At 34.7% G+C, this 20,411-nt stretch overlaps 4 protein-coding genes across 8 annotated transcripts; 2 read left to right on the top strand and 2 right to left on the bottom strand.

Annotated features, from left to right (window-relative positions):
• Positions 1-569: 569 nt before the first annotated feature.
• Positions 570-1,892, bottom strand: LOC147764889 (TP53-regulated inhibitor of apoptosis 1-A-like). Its single transcript, XM_086999571.1, has 2 exons — positions 1,647-1,892; positions 570-1,259 (listed from the first exon to the last, which is right to left on the bottom strand). Exons 1-2 carry the CDS (start codon positions 1,788-1,790, stop codon positions 1,158-1,160), a joined length of 246 nt encoding a protein of 81 aa, XP_086855697.1. The 5' UTR covers positions 1,791-1,892; the 3' UTR covers positions 570-1,157.
• Positions 1,893-2,048: 156 nt separating this feature from the next.
• On the top strand, positions 2,049-4,012 carry LOC106181052 (glutamyl-tRNA(Gln) amidotransferase subunit C, mitochondrial). Of its 2 annotated transcripts, none has more exons than XM_013565305.2 (5): positions 2,049-2,204; positions 2,701-2,751; positions 2,973-3,142; positions 3,314-3,417; positions 3,590-4,012. In XM_013565305.2, the coding sequence occupies exons 1-5, from the start codon at positions 2,127-2,129 to the stop codon at positions 3,637-3,639; spliced, it is 453 nt and encodes a 150-aa protein (XP_013420759.1). In that variant the 5' UTR covers positions 2,049-2,126; the 3' UTR covers positions 3,640-4,012. The 2 variants fall into 2 exon arrangements, with proteins under 2 accessions (XP_013420759.1, XP_086855696.1); XM_086999570.1 differs by having other exon boundaries at positions 2,058-2,218.
• Positions 3,739-8,445, bottom strand: LOC106181051 (retinol dehydrogenase 11). 3 transcript variants are annotated; one of them, XM_086999568.1, is made up of 7 exons: positions 8,310-8,445; positions 6,875-7,046; positions 6,194-6,433; positions 5,812-5,904; positions 5,260-5,445; positions 4,767-4,876; positions 3,739-4,275 (listed from the first exon to the last, which is right to left on the bottom strand). In XM_086999568.1, exons 2-7 carry the CDS (start codon positions 7,011-7,013, stop codon positions 4,093-4,095), a joined length of 951 nt encoding a protein of 316 aa, XP_086855694.1. In that variant the 5' UTR covers positions 7,014-7,046; positions 8,310-8,445; the 3' UTR covers positions 3,739-4,092. The 3 variants fall into 3 exon arrangements, with proteins under 3 accessions (XP_086855694.1, XP_086855693.1, XP_013420758.2); XM_086999567.1 differs by having other exon boundaries at positions 8,320-8,445; XM_013565304.3 differs by having other exon boundaries at positions 8,365-8,445.
• Positions 8,446-8,621: 176 nt separating this feature from the next.
• LOC106181050 (protein neuralized) lies at positions 8,622-20,408 on the top strand. Of its 2 annotated transcripts, XM_013565302.2 has the most exons (5): positions 8,622-8,812; positions 9,615-10,115; positions 14,914-15,492; positions 17,925-18,044; positions 18,362-20,408. In XM_013565302.2, exons 1-5 carry the CDS (start codon positions 8,788-8,790, stop codon positions 18,922-18,924), a joined length of 1,788 nt encoding a protein of 595 aa, XP_013420756.1. In that variant the 5' UTR covers positions 8,622-8,787; the 3' UTR covers positions 18,925-20,408. The 2 variants fall into 2 exon arrangements, with proteins under 2 accessions (XP_013420756.1, XP_013420757.1); XM_013565303.2 differs by lacking the exons at positions 8,622-8,812; positions 9,615-10,115 and adding an exon at positions 12,462-13,239.
• The last annotated feature ends 3 nt before the right edge of the window (positions 20,409-20,411 follow it).

The raw sequence follows: 20,411 nt of genomic DNA, 5'->3' as shown, positions 1-20,411 counted from the left end.
ATAACTGTCAGTGTTAAAAGAAACATACTGCAAAACATATTACATAGATTGGGGTGTATTATAGCAATCATTCACCCCATTATCCTCTATAGCTTTAACTCATACTCACCTTCAGGGTAGGTAAATGTAACATGACCAAAAGCACTTATCTATTTGATGGCAGGCAAACTAAAATAATAGTCAGATAAAAATATGACTTGACTGGCTTGGGTCAAGTACAATGCACCATGATTTGGAAAAAAAAATAAGATGTGGATGTAGCAATTTCTAAAATTGTTTGAAATCACCACGCGGTATGATACTAATAGTTGATATATTTATGCATATTTAATTGTTCTCTATTTTTCCTGGCACAATGACCTAAAATAGTGCTTTATATCTTTTTTATGATTGTCTTTTATACTAGGGGCTCATGAGAGATATGATCCAGATTTTAGTAAAATGGCAAAATTACTGCACATCTGAAATACCCTCATCTCCACTGCAGCCTGAATTGGATTACTATGTCAGCAGAATGGAAAATAAAATTTGGACAGATATAGTGATAGAAAAGTATATAACTAACAAACTGACAGTACACAGAGTTAAATTTTATGTTATCCATAATTTATATTACAGCAATGAACAATGATGCTTTTCTTTTTCAAGATTTTATCAATAAATGCAATACTTCTATGTAATGGAGTCTGGACTTGAAATAGCATTCCATGAATCACAGAACATAATTTTTCTTTTCTTTCATTAAATATATACAGTACTAGCAATACATGATTGCATCAGTCTCATTCGACAGCATGTTTGGCTTAAAATTGTATGTTCAATAAAAAAAATTCTGGTTTTCAATTAAATCTTCAATGTTCAACAGTTTTTACATTTATGCCTTAACCAGACTGTTGATTAACAGCTTCTTGAAAATATAAACATCCTTGACAAATAAGCTGGATTGTTGTCCTTGCACAGGTAAATTTAAAATATGAGCTACATCTGATTTCTCCCTAGGTGTCGTATCTCTTTCTGTCAGTAACTTTGTGGAAATATATGCATATGACCAGCATAATAATCTAAATACAAAAATTTAATCCATCCTGATACTCAACATGATAACAGTTTAGTGTATAGTGTTCTAGTCTGTTGTGTTAATAAATAACCTCCATTCATCAACTTGATTCTTTATCAACTGGTTCTATTTTTTCCTTGTCTGTTCCAAGTACAGTCTGATCTATTTCTTCCAAATTAAGATGATGCTCTTTCATGGCTTCCTGGAAAAAAAATCAAAGTTATACAAAAATAATAGAACACACTGGCTGATTTTACAAACATTGATCCCGATTCTTTCATGAATATTGAATATGTAATTACCTGTACTGGTACTTGTATTAGTGTTAACACTGAAAGATAATCATAATTTAACCGCTTATGACTTATGACACCGTCAATTAAAGAAAATTAGAAACAGAACAATCTCAGTGACAAGTGGGCTTCTTAACTACTAAAAAGGTCCTGTAACTCTAGCAAGTCTGAAGCAAAAGGGAATTTCCTCTTTTAGACAACAAAATACATGTAACACAATTGGTGCGTGTAATCATATTTCTTTGAATGGATGTTTTGCACAAATATTTCGAAATTTTAATTAAAAGTCTACTCACCCTCACGCACTGGGAATATTCTTTCAAGAGGTCAGCACAATCATCTCTTTTACTTCCGCTAAGAAATTTTTCGGAAAACCATTTATGGAAACACTGGTCGTATTGTTCTTTTAGTTGTTGACATTTTTGACTTAAGCTGAACATTTTCAAAGTACAAAAATGTAAACAATCAATTTGTAATTGCTCTGGCAGTAAGCATGGACCGGAAATTCTTACTAACTTCTCAAGACCAACCGGATATGCTTGCGAGACGTATAAAATTATACATTTTTATCAATTAAATAAAATATTTAAGGGTGCTTAATACAGTAAAACCATAAAAATGGGTAAAATGACTTTACATAGATTTTAAAAATATCATTAAATGACTTATATAAAAAAAGGTTGCCAAAATATTAATCCGCTAACGTACTACATGTATTTTGACCTATTTATCACGAACACGACCCAGAAAGCCACTTTTGAGCGACTAAGCCAAGAATGACAAGGTTTTACGTCAACATAAGTAAAATGTCAACATGGATGCTAACATTAAATCACCGGTGTTTATCTTCAAAGGTGACTTCAAATCAGTGTGTATTTTATTACGTTGATACGTTATTATGTGCTGACAGACAGATTACATGTATGTTTGTGCTTGTTGTGTGTGTGTGTGTGTGTGTGTGTGTGTGTGAGAGAGAGAGAGAGAGAAAGAGCACTGCACTTCATGTACAAAGAAAAGACATATCTCTCAAACACTGTTTTGTTGTGTCAAACATGCACAATTTCACTTTATATTACGTATGCACATTATTTCACCACTTCACAACACAGTACGGCTAGCCTGACCCTCGGACTAAAAGACTTGAGATGGAATATTGAACAGATTGCCTTAGTGATTTGCCGATTTAATTCTGTTATGGTTGAAAACATCCGATCGAGCTGCTTGGAAATTGACATAGAGATAAAGTGGTAATCTGTCAACATAATGTCTTCATTTAACTTCACACACATCCTCCATATTATTAATTTTAGATGTTTATTAATATTTTTATTAATTTTCATATACATGTAGGTTCCAGCTAAACCCACATGGAAGCAAATTGATCCAAGTACTCTGCCAAAGGTGGGCACAGGTTACTCTGATCGACAAACACAAAAATATGTTTTTCATCAATGCATAGACATCATACTTGGTAATGTTTACTTGCATCTATAGAATTTGCTTCTTACGGTTATCTTTGCATTATTTTCAATGCATGTTTCGAGTTTTTAGCTTTTAATAAAAAATTGAGCTTACTTATAATCATTTGATGGGATTATCTTGATTCTTATTTTCCATAACAGCCAACAACAATAGATGAAGCTACTATAAGCCATCTTGAGAGACTTGCTTTAGTTGATTTTAACAATCAAGAAGGAATTGAAAGACTTGAAAAAGCCATACGCTTTGCAGACCAAATCACTTTGGTAGACACAACTGGGGTACAGCCTATGGACTCAGTACTAGAAAGCAGGTTAAAAAACAACTTACTTATAAAATTTCTTGACATTAATGATGATATCAAAGCACATTTTCTTTGCTCAAAAATTAAAGTTGCCAGTTTTATGATAATTGACAATTTTTGAGTGCTAGATTGAAGTGCTGGTAACATGTGACTGACAGCAAACCTGACAAACAATTTCAGAAATACATACTTAAGAAAAGATGAAGTGACTGAAGGGAACTGTAAACAAGAAATTTTGAAAAATGCGGCCTTAGTAGAAGAGGATTATTTTGTGGCACCACCAGGTACATGTTGTGAATGGTTTCATATAGAGATTAATATTAATGACTCAAGACTCTTAAATTCATATAGCACATTTTATTAAATATCACACATACTGTCTTCTTAACAAAATATTTAAATATTGTGAAGTATTTTACTTGAAGGTAAAAACTCTTATTTTCTTTTTTTTTTTAGGAAATATACCACTGAAGAAGAAAGAGAAAAGTTACAGGCCAAAAACATAAAAATGGAGAGAAAAGTTCTAGATTAAAAACAAATTCTCAGGCTTGTGCAGTGTTAACTAAAAAGCAAATTTGATGTGCACATTTTGGAATGTTGTCATATTTTTTTTTTTTTTCAGTTTTATTACACTTTAATATAAATTCATAAAAGTGTCTTTCAAATATATATATATATATATATATATATATATATATATACCGGTATATATCAGCATGTGGTAAATAATAGTATGGCATTATTCTCCAACCTGGGACAGTTGCCAATACTGCATATTGGGTCCTTTAATAATAACAGTAACACCATAAGCTGTAATAATTGTACATACTTGATTAAACAATCAACTCTATGGTTGAATAAAATTTTCTGATTATTTTTCACTTTTTGTCAGTACTTAATAGCACACAGAAAAGATCATACAGGATTTAAAAATTTCTTCCGTCAACAATTAGGGCTATTCAGTTTTCACTGAGTCCACATATCTGTTCACTTTGTTCCCAGAGTTTTTTGGCAATCCCAGCATCCTTTGCTTGAGCACAATCTTCCATGATGGCACACTCTGCAAAATGATGCCCAGATAAACCAATAACATCATCTGCTACAGCACAGTGCACGGCTGTTTGAGCCCCCTCTTCTGGACTCTGGAAAGGAAATCAAAATAAGTAGTAAATAGCTAACACAATCAGCTTTCATACATATCTCCAAACAACCAAGCAAAATCACAAAAAGAGGTACATATTTTGGTCTGCATCTGGTTCTGAAACTGCATTCCTAGAAAAATGCAAGTCCCTCCCCAAGACATAGTGCATGCTTCAAATCGAAAAAAAAGGAAAAGATGGGATATGTCTACTTCATTATATTATACTTGTCGGGGCACATACTTGCAAAATGTACCACTGCCAAAATGAATTTAATAAAAATCTGATCTTGCAATGCGAATTGTGGTCTTGGACCCACATAAAGTTCAAACATGGTTCAAAGGTAAATATTTTTTCAGAAAGGTGGTCCCTTCATAGTACTTCAATAGATTCCAAAATTTAAATTGAAAATTTCTTCAGAATGGTCAAGAATTTTCAAATTGGTTAATACAGAAATGTTAAATGTAGAGAGCCCCAATATCTACAGTACTTACCCTAAAATAAAAGACACCAATGACCCTAAAAATTTCACTCATGACAGGAGGGAATTTGTTAAAAAAGTCTGTTCGAACAGTTCCTGGTTCCACACTGTATACAGATACTCCTATAAAGAAATGAGAATTTTCAGATAAAGTTTGTATCTTTATTATCCATCCGAAAGATCTATTTCCTAGTGTGTGAGCGTACATAGTACATGTACTTACATATATGCTCACACTGTGCACTGAACATTAAATCAAGAAAGGTAATGATTCTGTCATCACAACAATTGCCACATGATGAGGTATAAGGTGCCTTCACAAAACAGTTGCATTAGCCCTTTATAATTACACTTATAATGTCTTCAAGAGCCACTGGCTGAAATATTCAATTTATAAAATATTTTATATAGAAACAAATTAGAAGCATGTTACTTGTTTGTTGCAAAATATTTCTTGCATGTTAACAATATTTTTCAAAAATTAATTGTGGGCTTTGTTACAATACCTTGATCCTTTAGTCTTTTAGACAATTCTTTGGTAAACAGCACCATAGCCAGCTTACTGCTGGCATAAGCCTTGTGCATATTATAGAAATTTTTAAGCATTAGATCTGAAAGATCTAGCTTAATCCAACGATGAACAGATGATGAAACATTAATAATTCTGCTTGGTGACGATTTCTTCAGCAAATCTAAAATAAAATTGAAATTATAGTCCACTAATTGGTAGAATGATGCAATGATATGTGAAAATGAACTTTGGGGAATTTTAAGAAAATTAAATAGTTTTTGTGTATGTTAACGTATTAAGTTTTTTTCACATATTTTTACTTCTCTTAAGTAAAAGCAACAGTGGGGCTACACTGTACTTGACTTGCGCATGAAAAAACTATGCAATAAAATGTGCATTTGTGAGCAGTAACAGAAACATGTTTTTAACTAATATGCAGAAGCAAAAGTTTAAGGGTTGTATACTTAGAAGTACACATTCAAGATCTAATAATCTTTTTAAAAAACTCTTAAAATTGCCTCATGCAAAAACACAATGAAATGGTTACCTAAAAGAAGGTTTGTAAGAAGGAAATGTCCAAAATAATTTGTAGCCATCGTGAGTTCCATGTTTTTCTTTGTTGTATGTCTTCTAAATGGACCTGCACAGTAAACAAAGAAGATAAACCAAGATATTGGATCCATTTCATACAAAAATATTAAGGAAAAGATAGTAGAAAATGCGTGGTGCAATATGTGTACTAAATACCTGATGAGCATACAATAACCTATTGAATGATCACATGTGCCAATATTGACATGTTTAGCCAGCATAAATAACTATGGTTTAAGTAAATATGATTGTAAATACAAAAATGTTGTGCACAATGACTTCTTATTGAAGGGTGTTTTTTTTAAATGTAATCAGCATTTCCTTGAATCATTTTCTACCTGCTATGCCAGCATTATTCACAAGAATTTCTAAGTGTTTTTCCTCTTGAATTATCTGCTGTGCAAATTTCCTGACTGATGCCAAGTCACTGGTGTCTATCACTTTGTATGTGATGTTCTGGTTTCCTGTTGTCTTTTGTATTTTCATTACTGCTTTTTCTGCCTTCTCTGCATTTTGACATGCAAGGATTACTCGGGCATGTCTTCTAGCAAAGCATAATGCAGTAGCATATCCCAACCCTGAAAAGTAAAATGTTTTGTAAATACAATATAAGTAATACATGCAATGTATCAGTCCTGTAGCCAACAATTTCAAAAGAGGGGTTCTTTTCCCAAAAAAGTGGACCTTTTACAATGAAACTTTTGTGCACCTAGATTAATTTTTACCTGGAATGGGCCTTTTCCTGACAAAAGGGTGGTTCTCTCGAACCCCCTCTGGCTATTGGCCTGTGTATATAGCAGTCAGTGGGCAAATACATGTAGCATGTGTTCAGTGACAAAACATGCATTTTCAACAGATAATAAAAATGCTGAAAGTGACAGGTGAAGTAAAGAGTCATACATACTGTACATTACGCAGCACTCTGCAAACTCTGACCTGATATACTTGCATAGTAAATAAAATGTATGAAAACAATAACTTATATATCTTGAGACTATTTTGAACACCATTACTGGTACCTGTATTTGCTCCAGTAACAATGGCAGTTTTCCCTGACAAATCTACATTGCTTTTGCAAACTCCAATTATGAGCTTCATGTAGAGTTTAGGAAGCACTGCAATCAGACATGCTATTACCACGAAAATCAGCATCTCCATGGCAAATAGCTGCAGCTACAATGTACTTTGGTTCTGAAAATATAGTGCACCGAGGTAAGATGTAACTAACACTGCTTAAAAAAAATAAACAAAATAAAATTATGCCATCAGAAACATGCTGATGGGAGTACATACATGAAGTGGAGGTTAGCTAACAGTGAGCAAAACACTCAGTGACATACATGTACTACATGTAGAAGATTAAAGGTGCATACAAAGTCAATTTTTTGTCACAAAAACCAACCAAATGCCAGCATATAGTTTCAAGTAGTATAACTAAGAGAATTACCAAAAGGCATTGTTTAATTTTACCCGAAAATGATGTTTGAACAGATTTTTCTGCTGGCTTTCTAAGCTGTATGTCAATGGGGTAGGAAAGTAGGTCACGGAAGTAGGTTAAATTTACAACCATAAATTTAAAGAAAGGAGCAGTCTAAAGGTCTTTTATGGCTGATCGAGTGATCTATTCAGTTTATCCCTTGGCATGTCGAATTTATTAGAGCCATATAAGAATCTAGTAGAAGTGGTTTACATGTGTTACTGGGAATCCACACTCCACCGATGCTCGGTTCGTATGTACCTTTAAGAGGAATCTTATAGACGCACCTACAGGCCACAACATTTTGATCTTTTTGTGCACCTACATGTACTTGTATTCACCTCATATTAGCTATAAAGATAACAAGGCAGCAAAACTGTCAAATGTACAGACTTAAAGCAGAAAATAACAATGCTAGTGCAAAAAAATTATTTGATGATGCAAATATTAGTTATACTGAGTATTCCTTTTACAGTGTTTATGATGAAAGTGCTTGGTGATGCTGGCAGCAAAAGCAATGACAGATACCCCGGTAAAGGTAATGGTTATATTTTGGAATGCTCGGCTGTTACCAGTACCTTGATTGTTTGATTAATCTAAATTAAAAAATAAAAATAAAAAATGGACTTTATGGGCTCATTCAGAAATGAAAATTTCATTTTATGTAGAGTGATCCAACTTTGTGGGGAATCTCATCAAATGGAATCAGATTAACCTGCCTCCTCCTGGCATTCAGTATACAGAAAAACTGATTACACAAATAGGTTGGAAACAAGAGGAGGCCTGTTCATCTGGTAGTCTGATTGCATGCAGCGAAAGTCCCCACACAGTTAATGGATCAATCTATGTAGAATGATACTTAAAAATTTGGTTTGGAATGAGCCCATGATTCTTCACTAGTCTACCACTGGCACTGCACTACTGTATCATGTATGTGTAGCAGCTTTATCATGTGGCAAAAACATAGAAAAACTAACGAAAAAGTACCGCCTAGCCGATGAACATCGGAATAATTTTAAACAACTTTTTTACATCTAAATATCTTGTGAGTCGGCGGTCATGCAGTCAACCCCATGTGTACGCTGCTTAAGATTTTATAAAACGTTCAATAAAAAACGATCAATATGAATAAGTTTTGACATCTGCTATTGTTAATATATATATATGCTTCTTTCTTTATTGCACTCAACTTTAATTCCAAACAAACTTTAGACCTGTTGTTACTTATTATTGCTAATTATAAAATAAAGCTACAAGCGGCCCCTTCAGCCATATTGGTTGGTCAAACACTTCCGGCTTTGAGATTCCATCACTCCAGAACACGAACAATGGGGGCATTTATCTAAGACCTAACTGGACTATACTATGTCCAACCCAAAGCAGCAAAGCATTATGGTAAAAGCTTCTGCATAAACTTTGTTTTGGATGGACTAAGTTTGTGAATTTAAGCACGTAATGGGGAATTCGGGATCCAGTAGAGGTAAGACTACTGTGCAATCTTGATTTAGCCGTAGGTTTGATCAAGTAATCTGCAATGCCACGGCATTATCTGTATCTCATTCTCATCAGCAGGTTGCCACCTATCTATGAGGTCGCACCACTCGGTGTGCATAAGTTTTAGGGTTTTATTTAATTTTTTAAAAGAACACTTGGAAATTCGACTTTAAACTAAAGATTCGCGTCAAAACTTGTAGAAGCATGATACTTTAACTAAGAGTTGGGCAGGGAATTTGTGTTGAATAGTTCACAGGTTGTTAATTGTCTTAAATCTTCTTATGTTTTTTTGTAGATAACCTTTGTAAGCACCCTTTTTACAATATGAAGTTATTACTGCTGCTTTTTTTCAAAATGCCAAGTTTTGAAAAATGTTCTGAATGACCCCTTTATAGTTAAAAAAAATTGTGGATTTAGTCTTGAAACAAACTATTTCTTTGCCTTCGGAATTTTGTCTTTTTTTTTTTTTTGTTAAGATGGAAGTATTCAAGAAATTCAGAGTGTTGTTTAAAAGTTACTAGTAAGTGCACATTGAAGTTCACTAGATTGATTTTTAATAAATCTTATAAAAGATTCTATCTGGATAATTAATTGAGAGACTATTTATTATACAATTCACATTTTATAAGACTGTGAAAAGGTGAGATTGTATGATTGCTGTAGACTAAATTTTATTTTATATATCTTCAGAATGTCAACAAAATAATTAATCATACATGCATACATACATACTAATTGATACATACATTTTGTGCAATATTCACATAGACTGCTGGTTATATTTTCAGGACCCTCTGAATTCAGTGGTCATGGACCAAGAAATGCACCCCTTCTTTACCATACTACTCACAGTGAAAACTGTATCCTCTCGCCTGACAAGAGAATAGCCAGGCGTGCAGAGAGCTACTGCAAAGGAATTTGCTTTACCAACAGACCCATAGCTATTGGAGAAAGAGTTTATCTAAAATTTTCTGAAGTATCAACCAGTTGGAGTGGAGTGCTAAGGTTTGGTCTTACTAGTAGAGACCCAAGTACTATAAATGGAACCACTCTCCCGAGATATGCCTGCCCAGACCTGTCTAACAAGCCAGGAAACTGGGCTAAGGCACTGAGTGAGCGCTATGGAGAACCAAACAATATTGTTTATTTTTATGTCACTCGAAGTGGAGATGTCATGTTTGGCATAAATGGAGAAGAAAAAGGTGTATTTTTCAGTGGAGTTAGTACAACTGTTCCATTATGGGGCATTATAGACATTTATGGCAATACCATAGCAGTGGAGATTTTGGGTAAGTTTGGAAAGGATTTTTTTTATTTGTTTACTGGAGTGAAGTTGGTTCCCCAAGTGATGATATTATATACTTACATAGAGCTGTTTAGATTACTGATGTGTGCAGAGATATAATATGCATTTTAGTATTCAACCATAATTGAAACAAAAGGGTAATTTAAATGATAAATCAATATATGTATCATAAAACAAGGTACATGAATGTGTGTATTTATAACATATATAACACTTGAGCCACTTTGGATATGAAATATTTAATTTCTGATATAAAAGTTTGTCATTTGGATATTTATGAACAGTGTTCATACTCTTATTGCTAAGATAATGGTATCATCATGTTTGGTTATTTTTGACTGTTTTCTGCCAGGTTTTTAAACTTGACTTTTTACACATTCCTCACAGTGGCAGAGTAAACTTAAGGAAACAAAGTAGCTAAAGCATAGCAAAGAGTTCTCTTATCAAATCATGCAAATGTGTAATAGTCTTTTGTGAGTTTTGATGGTATTTGGCTGTTATTATGTAGATACAATCAGGCAGACTAGCAGCTGTCTACATAGATGTTTTATCAGTGTCTGGATGCTTTAGTTTATCAATAGTTAAACCCATGATAATTATGCAATAGGTTGACAGCTTGATTTCCATGAGTAGAGTGCATCCTCAATTATCTTGTTTTATCTTGAGGAAATTTTGTTATGAAAATAAATGCACTATTGTGATAATGTACAAGGATGCTTGGTCGCAGTAATATTTGTGCCAGTCAAATTTTGAATATGTCACATTTTCTTCAAAAGTAGCATTGTGTAAGAGTACACTGGCTGAAAATCTAGCAGGATTCAATTATAATCCTACAGGAAGCCTCCTTGCTAGTCGAAGCATGAAGAATAATTGTATCTGTCAGTATAAGATAAGTAAAATAACATACTCTCTCCCAACAATTTGCGAAAATTAGGCTAGGCAGCTATCATTTTATCTCCCTCCTCTACCAGTGATTTTAAACTGGTTTTGCCTCAGTGGATATCAACAGAGGACAAGTAACTAGAAATGCCTACAATTTTATTCATGTTCATTTTGTCAGTGATAAAAGATATAGCAATCTGGCATGATTGATATTTTAACTGAATACTCATGTAGTTGTGAGCTGTGTAAGCACATGTCATGTGCCTTTACGATATACAGTAATAATATATAATGTAAGAGTTATGTAGAAGAATACTCAGGAGGTCAAAATAATTGACATAATGTAGGCCGTTACTGACAGTGATGGGAGTTTGACACAGTAGAGACCGTGACAAGTGTGAGAAAATATTACTGCAGCGAGAAAACTGTGAACACCTTTGTTAATTAAGTGCCAGACATTGTTAGTGTGGGACTCTTGGTATTCCAGCAATGTTTCTGTATATAGTGTACTCTATGCAGCTCTGCAGGTAACCAGCAAGGGCCCAGCACCAAGCTGATGTACCTTTTGTTCAAATAGTTACAGAAACAGGCAATGTTTCCTGATATCTGAAAAAAATGAAAAACTGAAATTAGCCACCACTTTTTATTGATATATATCTTGTTTTTTGTTTTTTTTTTAATTGGTTATTTTGACATAAAAAAGTTTCAATGCTAAACTAATGGGACAGCTAGGGAGAAAGTAACTCCAGCTTAAGAAAAAAAGGAAAAACATTCAGATTTTGTACAACATGTGATTGGGAGATTTGTTTTAATAGGCTACCAAATAAATTGTCAAAAAGATGAAATTTCAGAAAATGATAATTTAAGCACTAAGCTAACCTAGAAAGCTAAGCTGCATGTGCACACTGATAACAATTTGACTTTGATTTTTATTACATGGTTGCACTTTTGGTTTGTGGACGTAATTTTTCAAAATTTGAATAAATGTAAATTTTTGTCAGTTTGGGTAATTGTCTGAAAAATTAGAACATGCAATCAAAAACCTCATGGATGGCAAGAATTCATTATTGCGTGTGACAAACACACTGTGAAAATGAAGCAGATAGCAAATGAATTGTACAAAAATTAGTGTGCAGATATTTTTGTACACCCCAAGTTCTGCATCCATCTCCATATTTATGTACATGTAGGAAAATAAGGAAAGAATTTAATATATATATGCACTCCAACGTACAAGGATACATGTTAGGTGCATGGAATCTTAAAGTAAAGGTCACATGAAATACGGATCTATAAATTGGCAAATGAACAGTGTCAGGAACACTGTCAGTGGGACGCTTTTCACAGTCTGTGATGTCAAACAATGAGCAGTGGCATTTGAGTATTAAAAATTTGGCTATTTCAAAGTTACCAGTATGACTAGAGTTGTGTAAATAAAAATTGGTATTATTATTATGATAGAAAAATTATCCATTATTTATATGAATTTCATCTTTGTACCAGTGGATTTTGATCCATATCAGTAGTCATAGGTGTTGTAGTAAGAATGTCCAGTCTTGCCACTCTGGGTAGAGGTCTGAAGAAGACAGCAGAGTGTCACTGGAGGAGAGTGAGATAGAGTGCTATATATGGACTACAAATAGGTGCCATTCTGCAGTCACTTGATATATGACATGTCTGGAGAAGAATACCAAGACAGTGACGCAAAGTTGCTTAACAAATTGCCGTCTGTGTTGTATGCTGGTAGACAGTGGGTTAGGATTCGTCTCATGTCCTGTGTAAGACAGAAACAGGGCTGGTGGTGAGAGGAGCAGGTATTTCAGTTGTGCGCATAATTTTCTGACCAGGCAGTTGTTGATAGCAATTAAGAGTTAATCAGTGATTATTAATGACTCTTTGCTGATAGTGCATATGATTCATGTACATGTAACAGGTGTACAATAGGTTGAAGGCAATCAAATTTAAAAGCAAGGATACAATAGAGAATATCAAAAGTTGCCAGCTTATGGATTGCATTTTGAGGATATACTTGGACATCCAATCTGATATTGTAATGCCACATAAAAGATTTCACCCTTTTTGTGGAATGCAAGTGTTCACACAATTGGAAGGTAGCTCAAGATACATATTAGGCAACTTGAGTGCTGTTCATTGGCGATCATACACTATGCTGCATGGTAGAGTAAATAAACATGTCTGTGGAGCCATGTCACATGGCATAGCAGGTGAGTGGAACGTGATTCACCTGTATGACTACCCTAGACAACCTTTTAACTCAGACAAGTTTTTTGAAGGGTCAACCATACCAGTATAATATGTTATCACAACATAAAATTTGCAGTTAGTTTTTGTTCAGTCTTTGGATATAATTACCCTTTTCATGTCAACATTTCTTTCCAGATTTATAATAAACACATTGAACTTTTCACTTGTACCTAAGCTTTTTAGCCTGTAAACACTGATGAAGCTTCATATTTGCATGAAGTCTGTCTGATCCTCTTACTGCTGCGCAGCTGTCGAAACCTCTCACATATTCCTATTCACCTGAACCTTTTTACCTGCGCTACACTGCACACTGTGCTGTTTGCATTACACAGTGATCTAATGATTTCTGTTGAAATTACAATAATTGATTTACAGTCTGAGTCAGTGTATGACGACACAATTATTAGTAAGGAGGATAGCAACTTGCATGTTGGTGCCTTTGGACTCATCTGTGGAAGAAGTGTCTCCATGGGTGACCTGTTGGATTTTAATGAATGCATTACTGTCAGAATCGGGAAGTAATCAATGATTATCTGCCTGGCTTTGGTGTAAGTGGTGACATGAATCTTTGACAACAGTGGGAACAGTTAGTTGTTATGAAAATATGCCCATATTCAAGAAAAAGAAAGGTAATTGTGTGAACTAGCTGAGTGTGTATATTGTTCAAGCAGTGTACATCAAGTGAAGCTGGCACCATAGTGTTTATCAAGATAGTCTTTTTAAAAAGAGAGGTCTCGTTATGATGCAATGATTCAAATAGAAAAAAAAAATATAAGACCGATGTCTTATTTTTCATGCTCATCACATGACACTTTGCTCTATATAAAATAACCTGCTGTGCATTTTGGATAGATTGATGTCCTGTGTTTTTTATATTTGTGTGAGACACATATTTGTGTTATGAGAAAGAATGAGGTTATTTGAAGAAAATCAATATAAGCAGTCAGTTGTCTGCCTTGGAAAGCAGCTTTTATGTAGCACACACAAACAGCAGAGCACATGACGTGGCACTACAGGCTTTTTGTATGCTTGAACTAAAGAAGAGCACCTTTGCTTAAATATGCTCAATCTTGAACTGTCCTGTTTACTGATAGAATTATAAAGTCTATCCACTGTTTGCATATATACATACTTGGTTTACAAGATTAAAGGCTTTGTTTTGTTATGTGTTACTCATGTTTAAATTTTAGAACTGTTTCTATGTAATTAAAATGCTAAAAGATAGGCCCTTACTGTTATAGTTTATTAAATTTAAATTCTGCATGTGCCATGCCAATATAAAACTTAATGCCAAGTTTGGTATTTCAAAATCTAAGCCAATAGCTGCATACTAACAGTGTACTGATCATTTCATGCCAGTGAGTTTAAAACTATGAAATATTTATACAGTCGTGGATGACTTGGTGTTCATTTTACTTTGGAGTATTTACTTATGTAAAGGAACATTTTTATGCCAGATGTAAGGTGTGAAAAGCTTAAGATGCAAAAAAGTACAAATACTTTCAACATGCAACCATGTCATACACATTTCTTGTCTCTATTTGTCTCTTAAAGAAATTTTTCCTTTGTTTATGTAAAATCAAAGCTGTGTTTTAATTGAATTATCTCAAAATCCGTGTGTGTCATGTTTTCAGACTGTAGGCAGATGATGCAGACAGAGGGCAGGTATTCCTCAGACCTGGTTCCACCATTCAACAACCTCAATGTGACGCCCCCAGCTCAGCACTCACCACAACCTATCCATGCCCAGCAGAATCACAACCAGTTGGTGCTGCGGCAGCAACAGCAGCAGCATGTGCTGCCTCCCCCACAGCCTGCAAGACCAGCAGCGCCCCCGCCTGTACGCTTCCACAGGGATGTGCGATTTACACCACTTCCATTTCATACAATGTCAGGAAAAAATGTCTGCTTGTCAAGTGACAGATCTCTTGCTTTTCGACCCTCAGATGAATATTGCAATGCTTATGTGTTTACTTCAAAGCCTCTGCGGTGTGGGGAGAAAATTGTTATACAAATTCTTGGCATAGACAGGACATATGTAGGAGGGTTAGCATTCGGACTGACAGCCTGTGATCCCTCTGCATTGACACCAAGTGAGCTTCCAGATGACTCTGATCTCTTGCTTGATAGACCAGAGTATTGGGTTGTGAATAAAGATGTTTGCAGTCTGGCAGAACTGGGAGATGAACTAAGTTTTACTATGTCTAGTGAAGGTAAGAAGCTAACTTACTTAACTGTATACTCAGCTATCCTACCCAAATTATCCCTACTGAACACACAATATGGTCTGTTTTCATGTACCTGTTCCAGTGATTGCAAAAGCCGTCGGACCACGGCCATATGCCGGCAAAAGTTCTGTGGGCTGGAAAACCCTTTTAACTCATCGGCCCACATGTCCGACGGACTAAAGTCAGTTTCTTTAACAGACACCTCGCCTCATATTTGAATTTATCGTAAAGCTCTAAGTACGCACTATTCGCAAGTAAAACTTTAACTTGCGCCATACTGGCGCGTTTGTAATTAAGGTCTACGTACATTATGATGTCGCTTGAAGTGTGCGTAGCGATGGTGTGAGGGCTGACATGTGACCCGTTTCACAAAAAAATGTATCGAAACTGAAACAACTACAGGTCAATGAAAAACGTACTGCTCAAGACTCTGAAAACAGGCCGCTCAAACTGCTTAGACTGGCCACGCGCGGACCTCTGAGAACACCTAACTACACGTGCTGGGTAAACAAGTATGGCTTCCGTCGGACTGCATGTTGAGTAAACGATAAGTGAAAAGGAGAAATATTCATTTGCTTTGTAGATGGGTGCTCTTAACTAATTTTAACGGATATTTTAAGTCATATTGCGCCTTTAGCGGTGCTATATGTCAAAATGAGGGACAACATCATTTTCCATGCGGAAAATCCGCAATGGCACAGTCAGGGTGCAAAACTGTCCATTACAGTATATTCATCTTAACTTTTGTCTTAGATATTGAATAAAAATTCTTTTCAGACTCTGGCCCGTAGCCAGGGATGGTTCAGGGGTTTCGAAAGAAGCGCCTCTTATGCTGACAAAAGGTCCACTCTTGGTAAAATTAGATCTAGGTACATGGCGTTTTTATGGAAAAAGACCCTCCCCCCCTTTTAAAATTGCTGGCTACGGGCCTGCTATGAGAGCAATAGCTTTATTTTACAATAAAAATGGGATTTGTCTACCTTTTCCATGTAGTGCAATTATTTGGCATAGTGCAATTATCAATTCTGAAGATTTTTCCATTAAGTACTGTACAATTTTTCAGACAGTATGTTTATTTTGGAAGATTTTTCCACACACTACAATTATTTAGGACTTCAGAGTAGTAGCATTAAGCCTTTTTTCATTGACTTTAATCATATAAAAAAATATTGAAATACAATGAATTTTCTTTAAATAATTCACACACTTTTTTTGACCAAGTGGGCCAAAATGGCCTGACCAATTTTGACCCAGGACAATCCCAGCTAACAGACAAGCATTTTTCCAAGAGTGAAAATCTAAAAAACGTTACAAAAGTTGGAAGCTCCACTTCACTATGACTTATGTTTTAATTTAAGTCAAAAATTGGAATAAAATTTACAAAGGATACATGATCTTGTGTTAAAAGATTAGAAATTAAGATAGGCAACCCAGATGTAAAAAGGATAAAACTTAAATGCCAGAAAGCAACCAAAATGAAAGATGTTTAAACTTAAACCTTTAAACATCCTATAACATCTTGCCTGAAAATTAAAAAGCAACAATTTAAAATGCCAGACAATAATATTCATCAAAAATGAAGTGAAAATATACAGCTTGGTTATTTTGTTGTGGGCCGGTAAAAAAAGGTGTGGGCTGACAAAATTTAATTTGCTCCAGCCCACATGTCTGGTAAGTGTTCAATCTCTTTCGCAATCACTGCTGTTCTGTATATTAATGAGCAGGCATTACAGGCAGTGTTTTCATTTGAAGAAGTTAAATGCATCCAGGCTGCTTTGATGGTACCTTTTGGTACGACCACCATTTTTCATGTCTTATTGACCAAAATAAATCATTTTTACTTAAAATTTGTTATCAGCAGATTTCCTAAATTGTTTTAGGAAATAGAAGTTGATTTTATCAGCAAAAACATAATTGTAGGCTTTTGTCCCAGGTGAAATCAGCTGACCCTGTCATGGGGTCTGTTGGGACCTTTACTTCCTTACTAATCTATGCAATTACTCCCCCTTTTTTCCGAGTTCATTCAAAACAAAGCCTTTTGACAGATTGTCAAAAGCCATCTTTTCTATTTCAAATGTTGATGGATAATGTACATGCTGAAGAACCATAGGTATCTGGAGTGTAAATACTGTAGACATGTTATGCAAGACTAATAATGATCTATACAATCATTTACCTCCAATTACCTAGTGCAGCTGCTACCTTATGTACATAACAGTCTGAAATGACCATCTGAAATATTTTGACTCTTTTGTTACTATTAGATGGATTGTAAATTTGTAATTGTAATACCCTTGCAACAAACATGCTCTGCCCCTTTCAAATAGAGACTGAAGTCTAGTGGAATGTTATAAACGGTTCACATTTATAATGTGTATTGTAAGTTAATAAAGAAAATAAATATTTTTTGTTTCTAGGTGAAGTTTATTATGGCCGAAATGGCAGACACATTGCTGTCTTGATGCATGTGGACAAGACACTGCCTCTGTGGGCCTTCTTTGATGTTTATGGCAATACACAGAAAATCAAAATGTTGGGTAAGTTTATGAGGTTTAAACACAAATTTTATCCTATTTCTTGACTTAAAATGTTTGTTACAAGTTTACACACTATTATCTCAATGTAATGTCTAATAATTTCCATCAATTTCTTTTACATTTAGTAAAACAATCACTAGAAATTATTTAGTAATTAAAAGATTTTGTGTGTAAAATTTTGTCATATAATATCCTTTCTTTTTTAGACAAGGTGCATACAAAGTTTATTATTCAATTAAATGGAATGTTTTTACAGGTTAGTTTTCTGATGAAATTCACCAGTTAATCATTTTACATATATTGTGTGTCCATTCCAGGGCTTGCTGGGCCTACCATCCCCAGGCCTGTCCGTTCAGAGAGTGCTGGTGGATCTTCACGCTCATCCAGTTCAAGTGGTCTTACAGTGGCCTTACCACGAGAGAACTCTGCACCTATGTTACCACCCCGCAATCCAATACTGCCTCCACAGAGGAGCACCAGTGCCTCTGCTGAGATGTCTACCCCACCCCATGTGGAACCAAGACGCCCCATTAGGCCCCCTCTCAGCCCAGAACCCTTGATTCCTTTATCAGTGGCACCAGCACCACCGACGCCACAGCAGGTAGCCGACGGGGTCATGGACATGCCCTCACACAATCCACCGCCATTACCTGAGCGCTCCATGTCTACTGACTCTTCTCGTGATAGAACAGAGGATGATGACTATAATCCCAATGAATGTACAGTGTGTTATGAAAACCCTGTTGACAGTGTACTATATAAGTGTGGACACATGTGTATGTGCTATAACTGTGCCTATGATGTGGTTAACCAGCAGGGCTCTCTGTGCCCCATATGTCGTCAACCTATTGTGGATGTGGTGAAAATCTACAGATCGTAATAGCACACGTGACGTGAATATATCATATAATGAAATGAGTGAAAAGTAACATTATTTACTTTTATCTATTGGATTTACCTTGCATAGGTAATAGACTATTGCTTTTAACTCATGATGTATCAATAATAGTCTTGGTTACTGCAAGGCAGGAATACAGTAGCAGTTGGTATGTCATGTGAATAGTTTTAACACTGATGTGCATGCCAGACAATGCAGGAATTTAGACTCATCATGGTCAACTTAGATAAAAAGCACAATATGAGACAGGTGGCAAAATTACGTCAGTTGAACATGGCAACATTTTTTATGCTAATGTTTGATTCTTGTCTCCCGGATATGTATCTTCAAATAATGTCTCTGCTAAAACTGATGGAAATATGCATAGCTAATTATTAAGGGTGTTATCTCAGAGATGATAATACTAGAACAATCATGCATATTAAAATATCTATGATACTGAATGATGAAGACAGTTATGTTTAAATAATCAGAAATATAAGCTTTCTGTGCCACTGCTAGTGAGAAAGGTATCGATATATATATAAACATTATTTTCATTCAACATCTCTTTTTTAGATGTGACAGAATTTAAAGTTGCTCATCATTTAAAAAAATATTTTGGTCTTTCATACATTCTTTTGCATTATACAATGCATTTATCAGATAAATCCTTTGCAGCTTTTTTCATATTACAATTGTATGTTACTTCTCTCATTGATGTCTTTAAAAAGCAATTGATTTCCAGAAAATTAAAAATGAATTGGTTTAATATACCGTAACTAAAAGTTACTTCTCATCCATTGTGACATGAATGCCTCAAATGTTCCAATCCTCAGCACTTAATATTGCAACACTCAAACTCCAAAGAACATTCAAGATATGTGTGTATATTTGCTGTGTAATACTGGCACTCTTATTAACATATTTTTATATGTTGTGAATAGACTGGCTCATTATTCCAAGATGTCAAGAAGATTCTTAATAAGGCAATTTTAGTGACAGACAGAGCTGTGAATTGTTTGTGGAAGAAGACCATCTTGTAGATAGTTACCAAACTAAATGCACATTAGGCAGTAGGTTTAATAGAGCACCAATTTGGGATCCTTAGTATGATAGGATATACTATAGACTATACTGAAATTATATTGGTATACCTCAGTTTTTATTATCCAAGAGTCAGGAAAAATGCAATGAAACAATAAATTGTTATTTTAGGCTGCAGATTTCTTCAATAGCTCAATTTGTTAAACATTCATGAAAAGCACCTGTATAAGGGTTTCTAAATATGTAAACCAATACTTCATATAACTTCATAATGACTGTCTTTATTTGGGGTATTTGGAGCTTATATTATAAAAGTAATGAACTGCTTTTCATAGCATTTTATATATTTTCTTTGGCAATTGGCACTGTCTGTAATGGTTAAAATAAATTTTATCTACAATATGTAGAGATCAATAAATGACTTTTAATATAAATTTTAATAT

The sequence above is a fragment of the Lingula anatina genome, chromosome 1 (assembly GCF_051362555.1).
Source record: "Lingula anatina isolate TDL-2025a chromosome 1, LinAna3.0, whole genome shotgun sequence".
In the NCBI taxonomy this organism is placed as follows: Eukaryota; Metazoa; Brachiopoda; class Lingulata; order Lingulida; family Lingulidae; genus Lingula; species Lingula anatina.
The sequence above is the reverse complement of the archived record's forward strand: the minus strand, read 5'-3'. Positions and strand labels throughout refer to the sequence as shown.

Bases quoted from the DNA above. Each gene is read 5' to 3' on its own strand.
- LOC106181052 (XM_013565305.2), top strand. From the start codon at position 2,127: ATGACAAGGTTTTACGTCAACATAAGTAAAATGTCAACATGGATGCTA. The intron at 2,752-2,972 runs GTGGGCACAGGT...TTTCCATAACAG, and splicing joins ATCCAAGTACTCTGCCAAAG to CCAACAACAATAGATGAAGC. The intron at 3,418-3,589 runs GTACATGTTGTG...TTTTTTTTTTAG, and splicing joins TTATTTTGTGGCACCACCAG to GAAATATACCACTGAAGAAG.
- LOC147764889 (XM_086999571.1), bottom strand. From the start codon at position 1,790: ATGTTCAGCTTAAGTCAAAAATGTCAACAACTAAAAGAACAATACGAC. The intron at 1,260-1,646 runs GTGAGTAGACTT...TTTTTTTTCCAG, and splicing joins AATATTCCCAGTGCGTGAGG to GAAGCCATGAAAGAGCATCA.
- LOC106181051 (XM_086999568.1), bottom strand. From the start codon at position 7,013: ATGGAGATGCTGATTTTCGTGGTAATAGCATGTCTGATTGCAGTGCTT. The intron at 5,905-6,193 runs GTAGAAAATGAT...TTTACTGTGCAG, and splicing joins GAATAATGCTGGCATAGCAG to GTCCATTTAGAAGACATACA. The intron at 4,877-5,259 runs GTATTGTAACAA...ATTTCTTTATAG, and splicing joins TAAAAGACTAAAGGATCAAG to GAGTATCTGTATACAGTGTG.
- LOC106181050 (XM_013565302.2), top strand. From the start codon at position 8,788: ATGGGGAATTCGGGATCCAGTAGAG. The intron at 8,813-9,614 runs GTAAGACTACTG...TTATATTTTCAG, and splicing joins GAATTCGGGATCCAGTAGAG to GACCCTCTGAATTCAGTGGT. The intron at 18,045-18,361 runs GTAAGTTTATGA...TGTCCATTCCAG, and splicing joins ACAGAAAATCAAAATGTTGG to GGCTTGCTGGGCCTACCATC.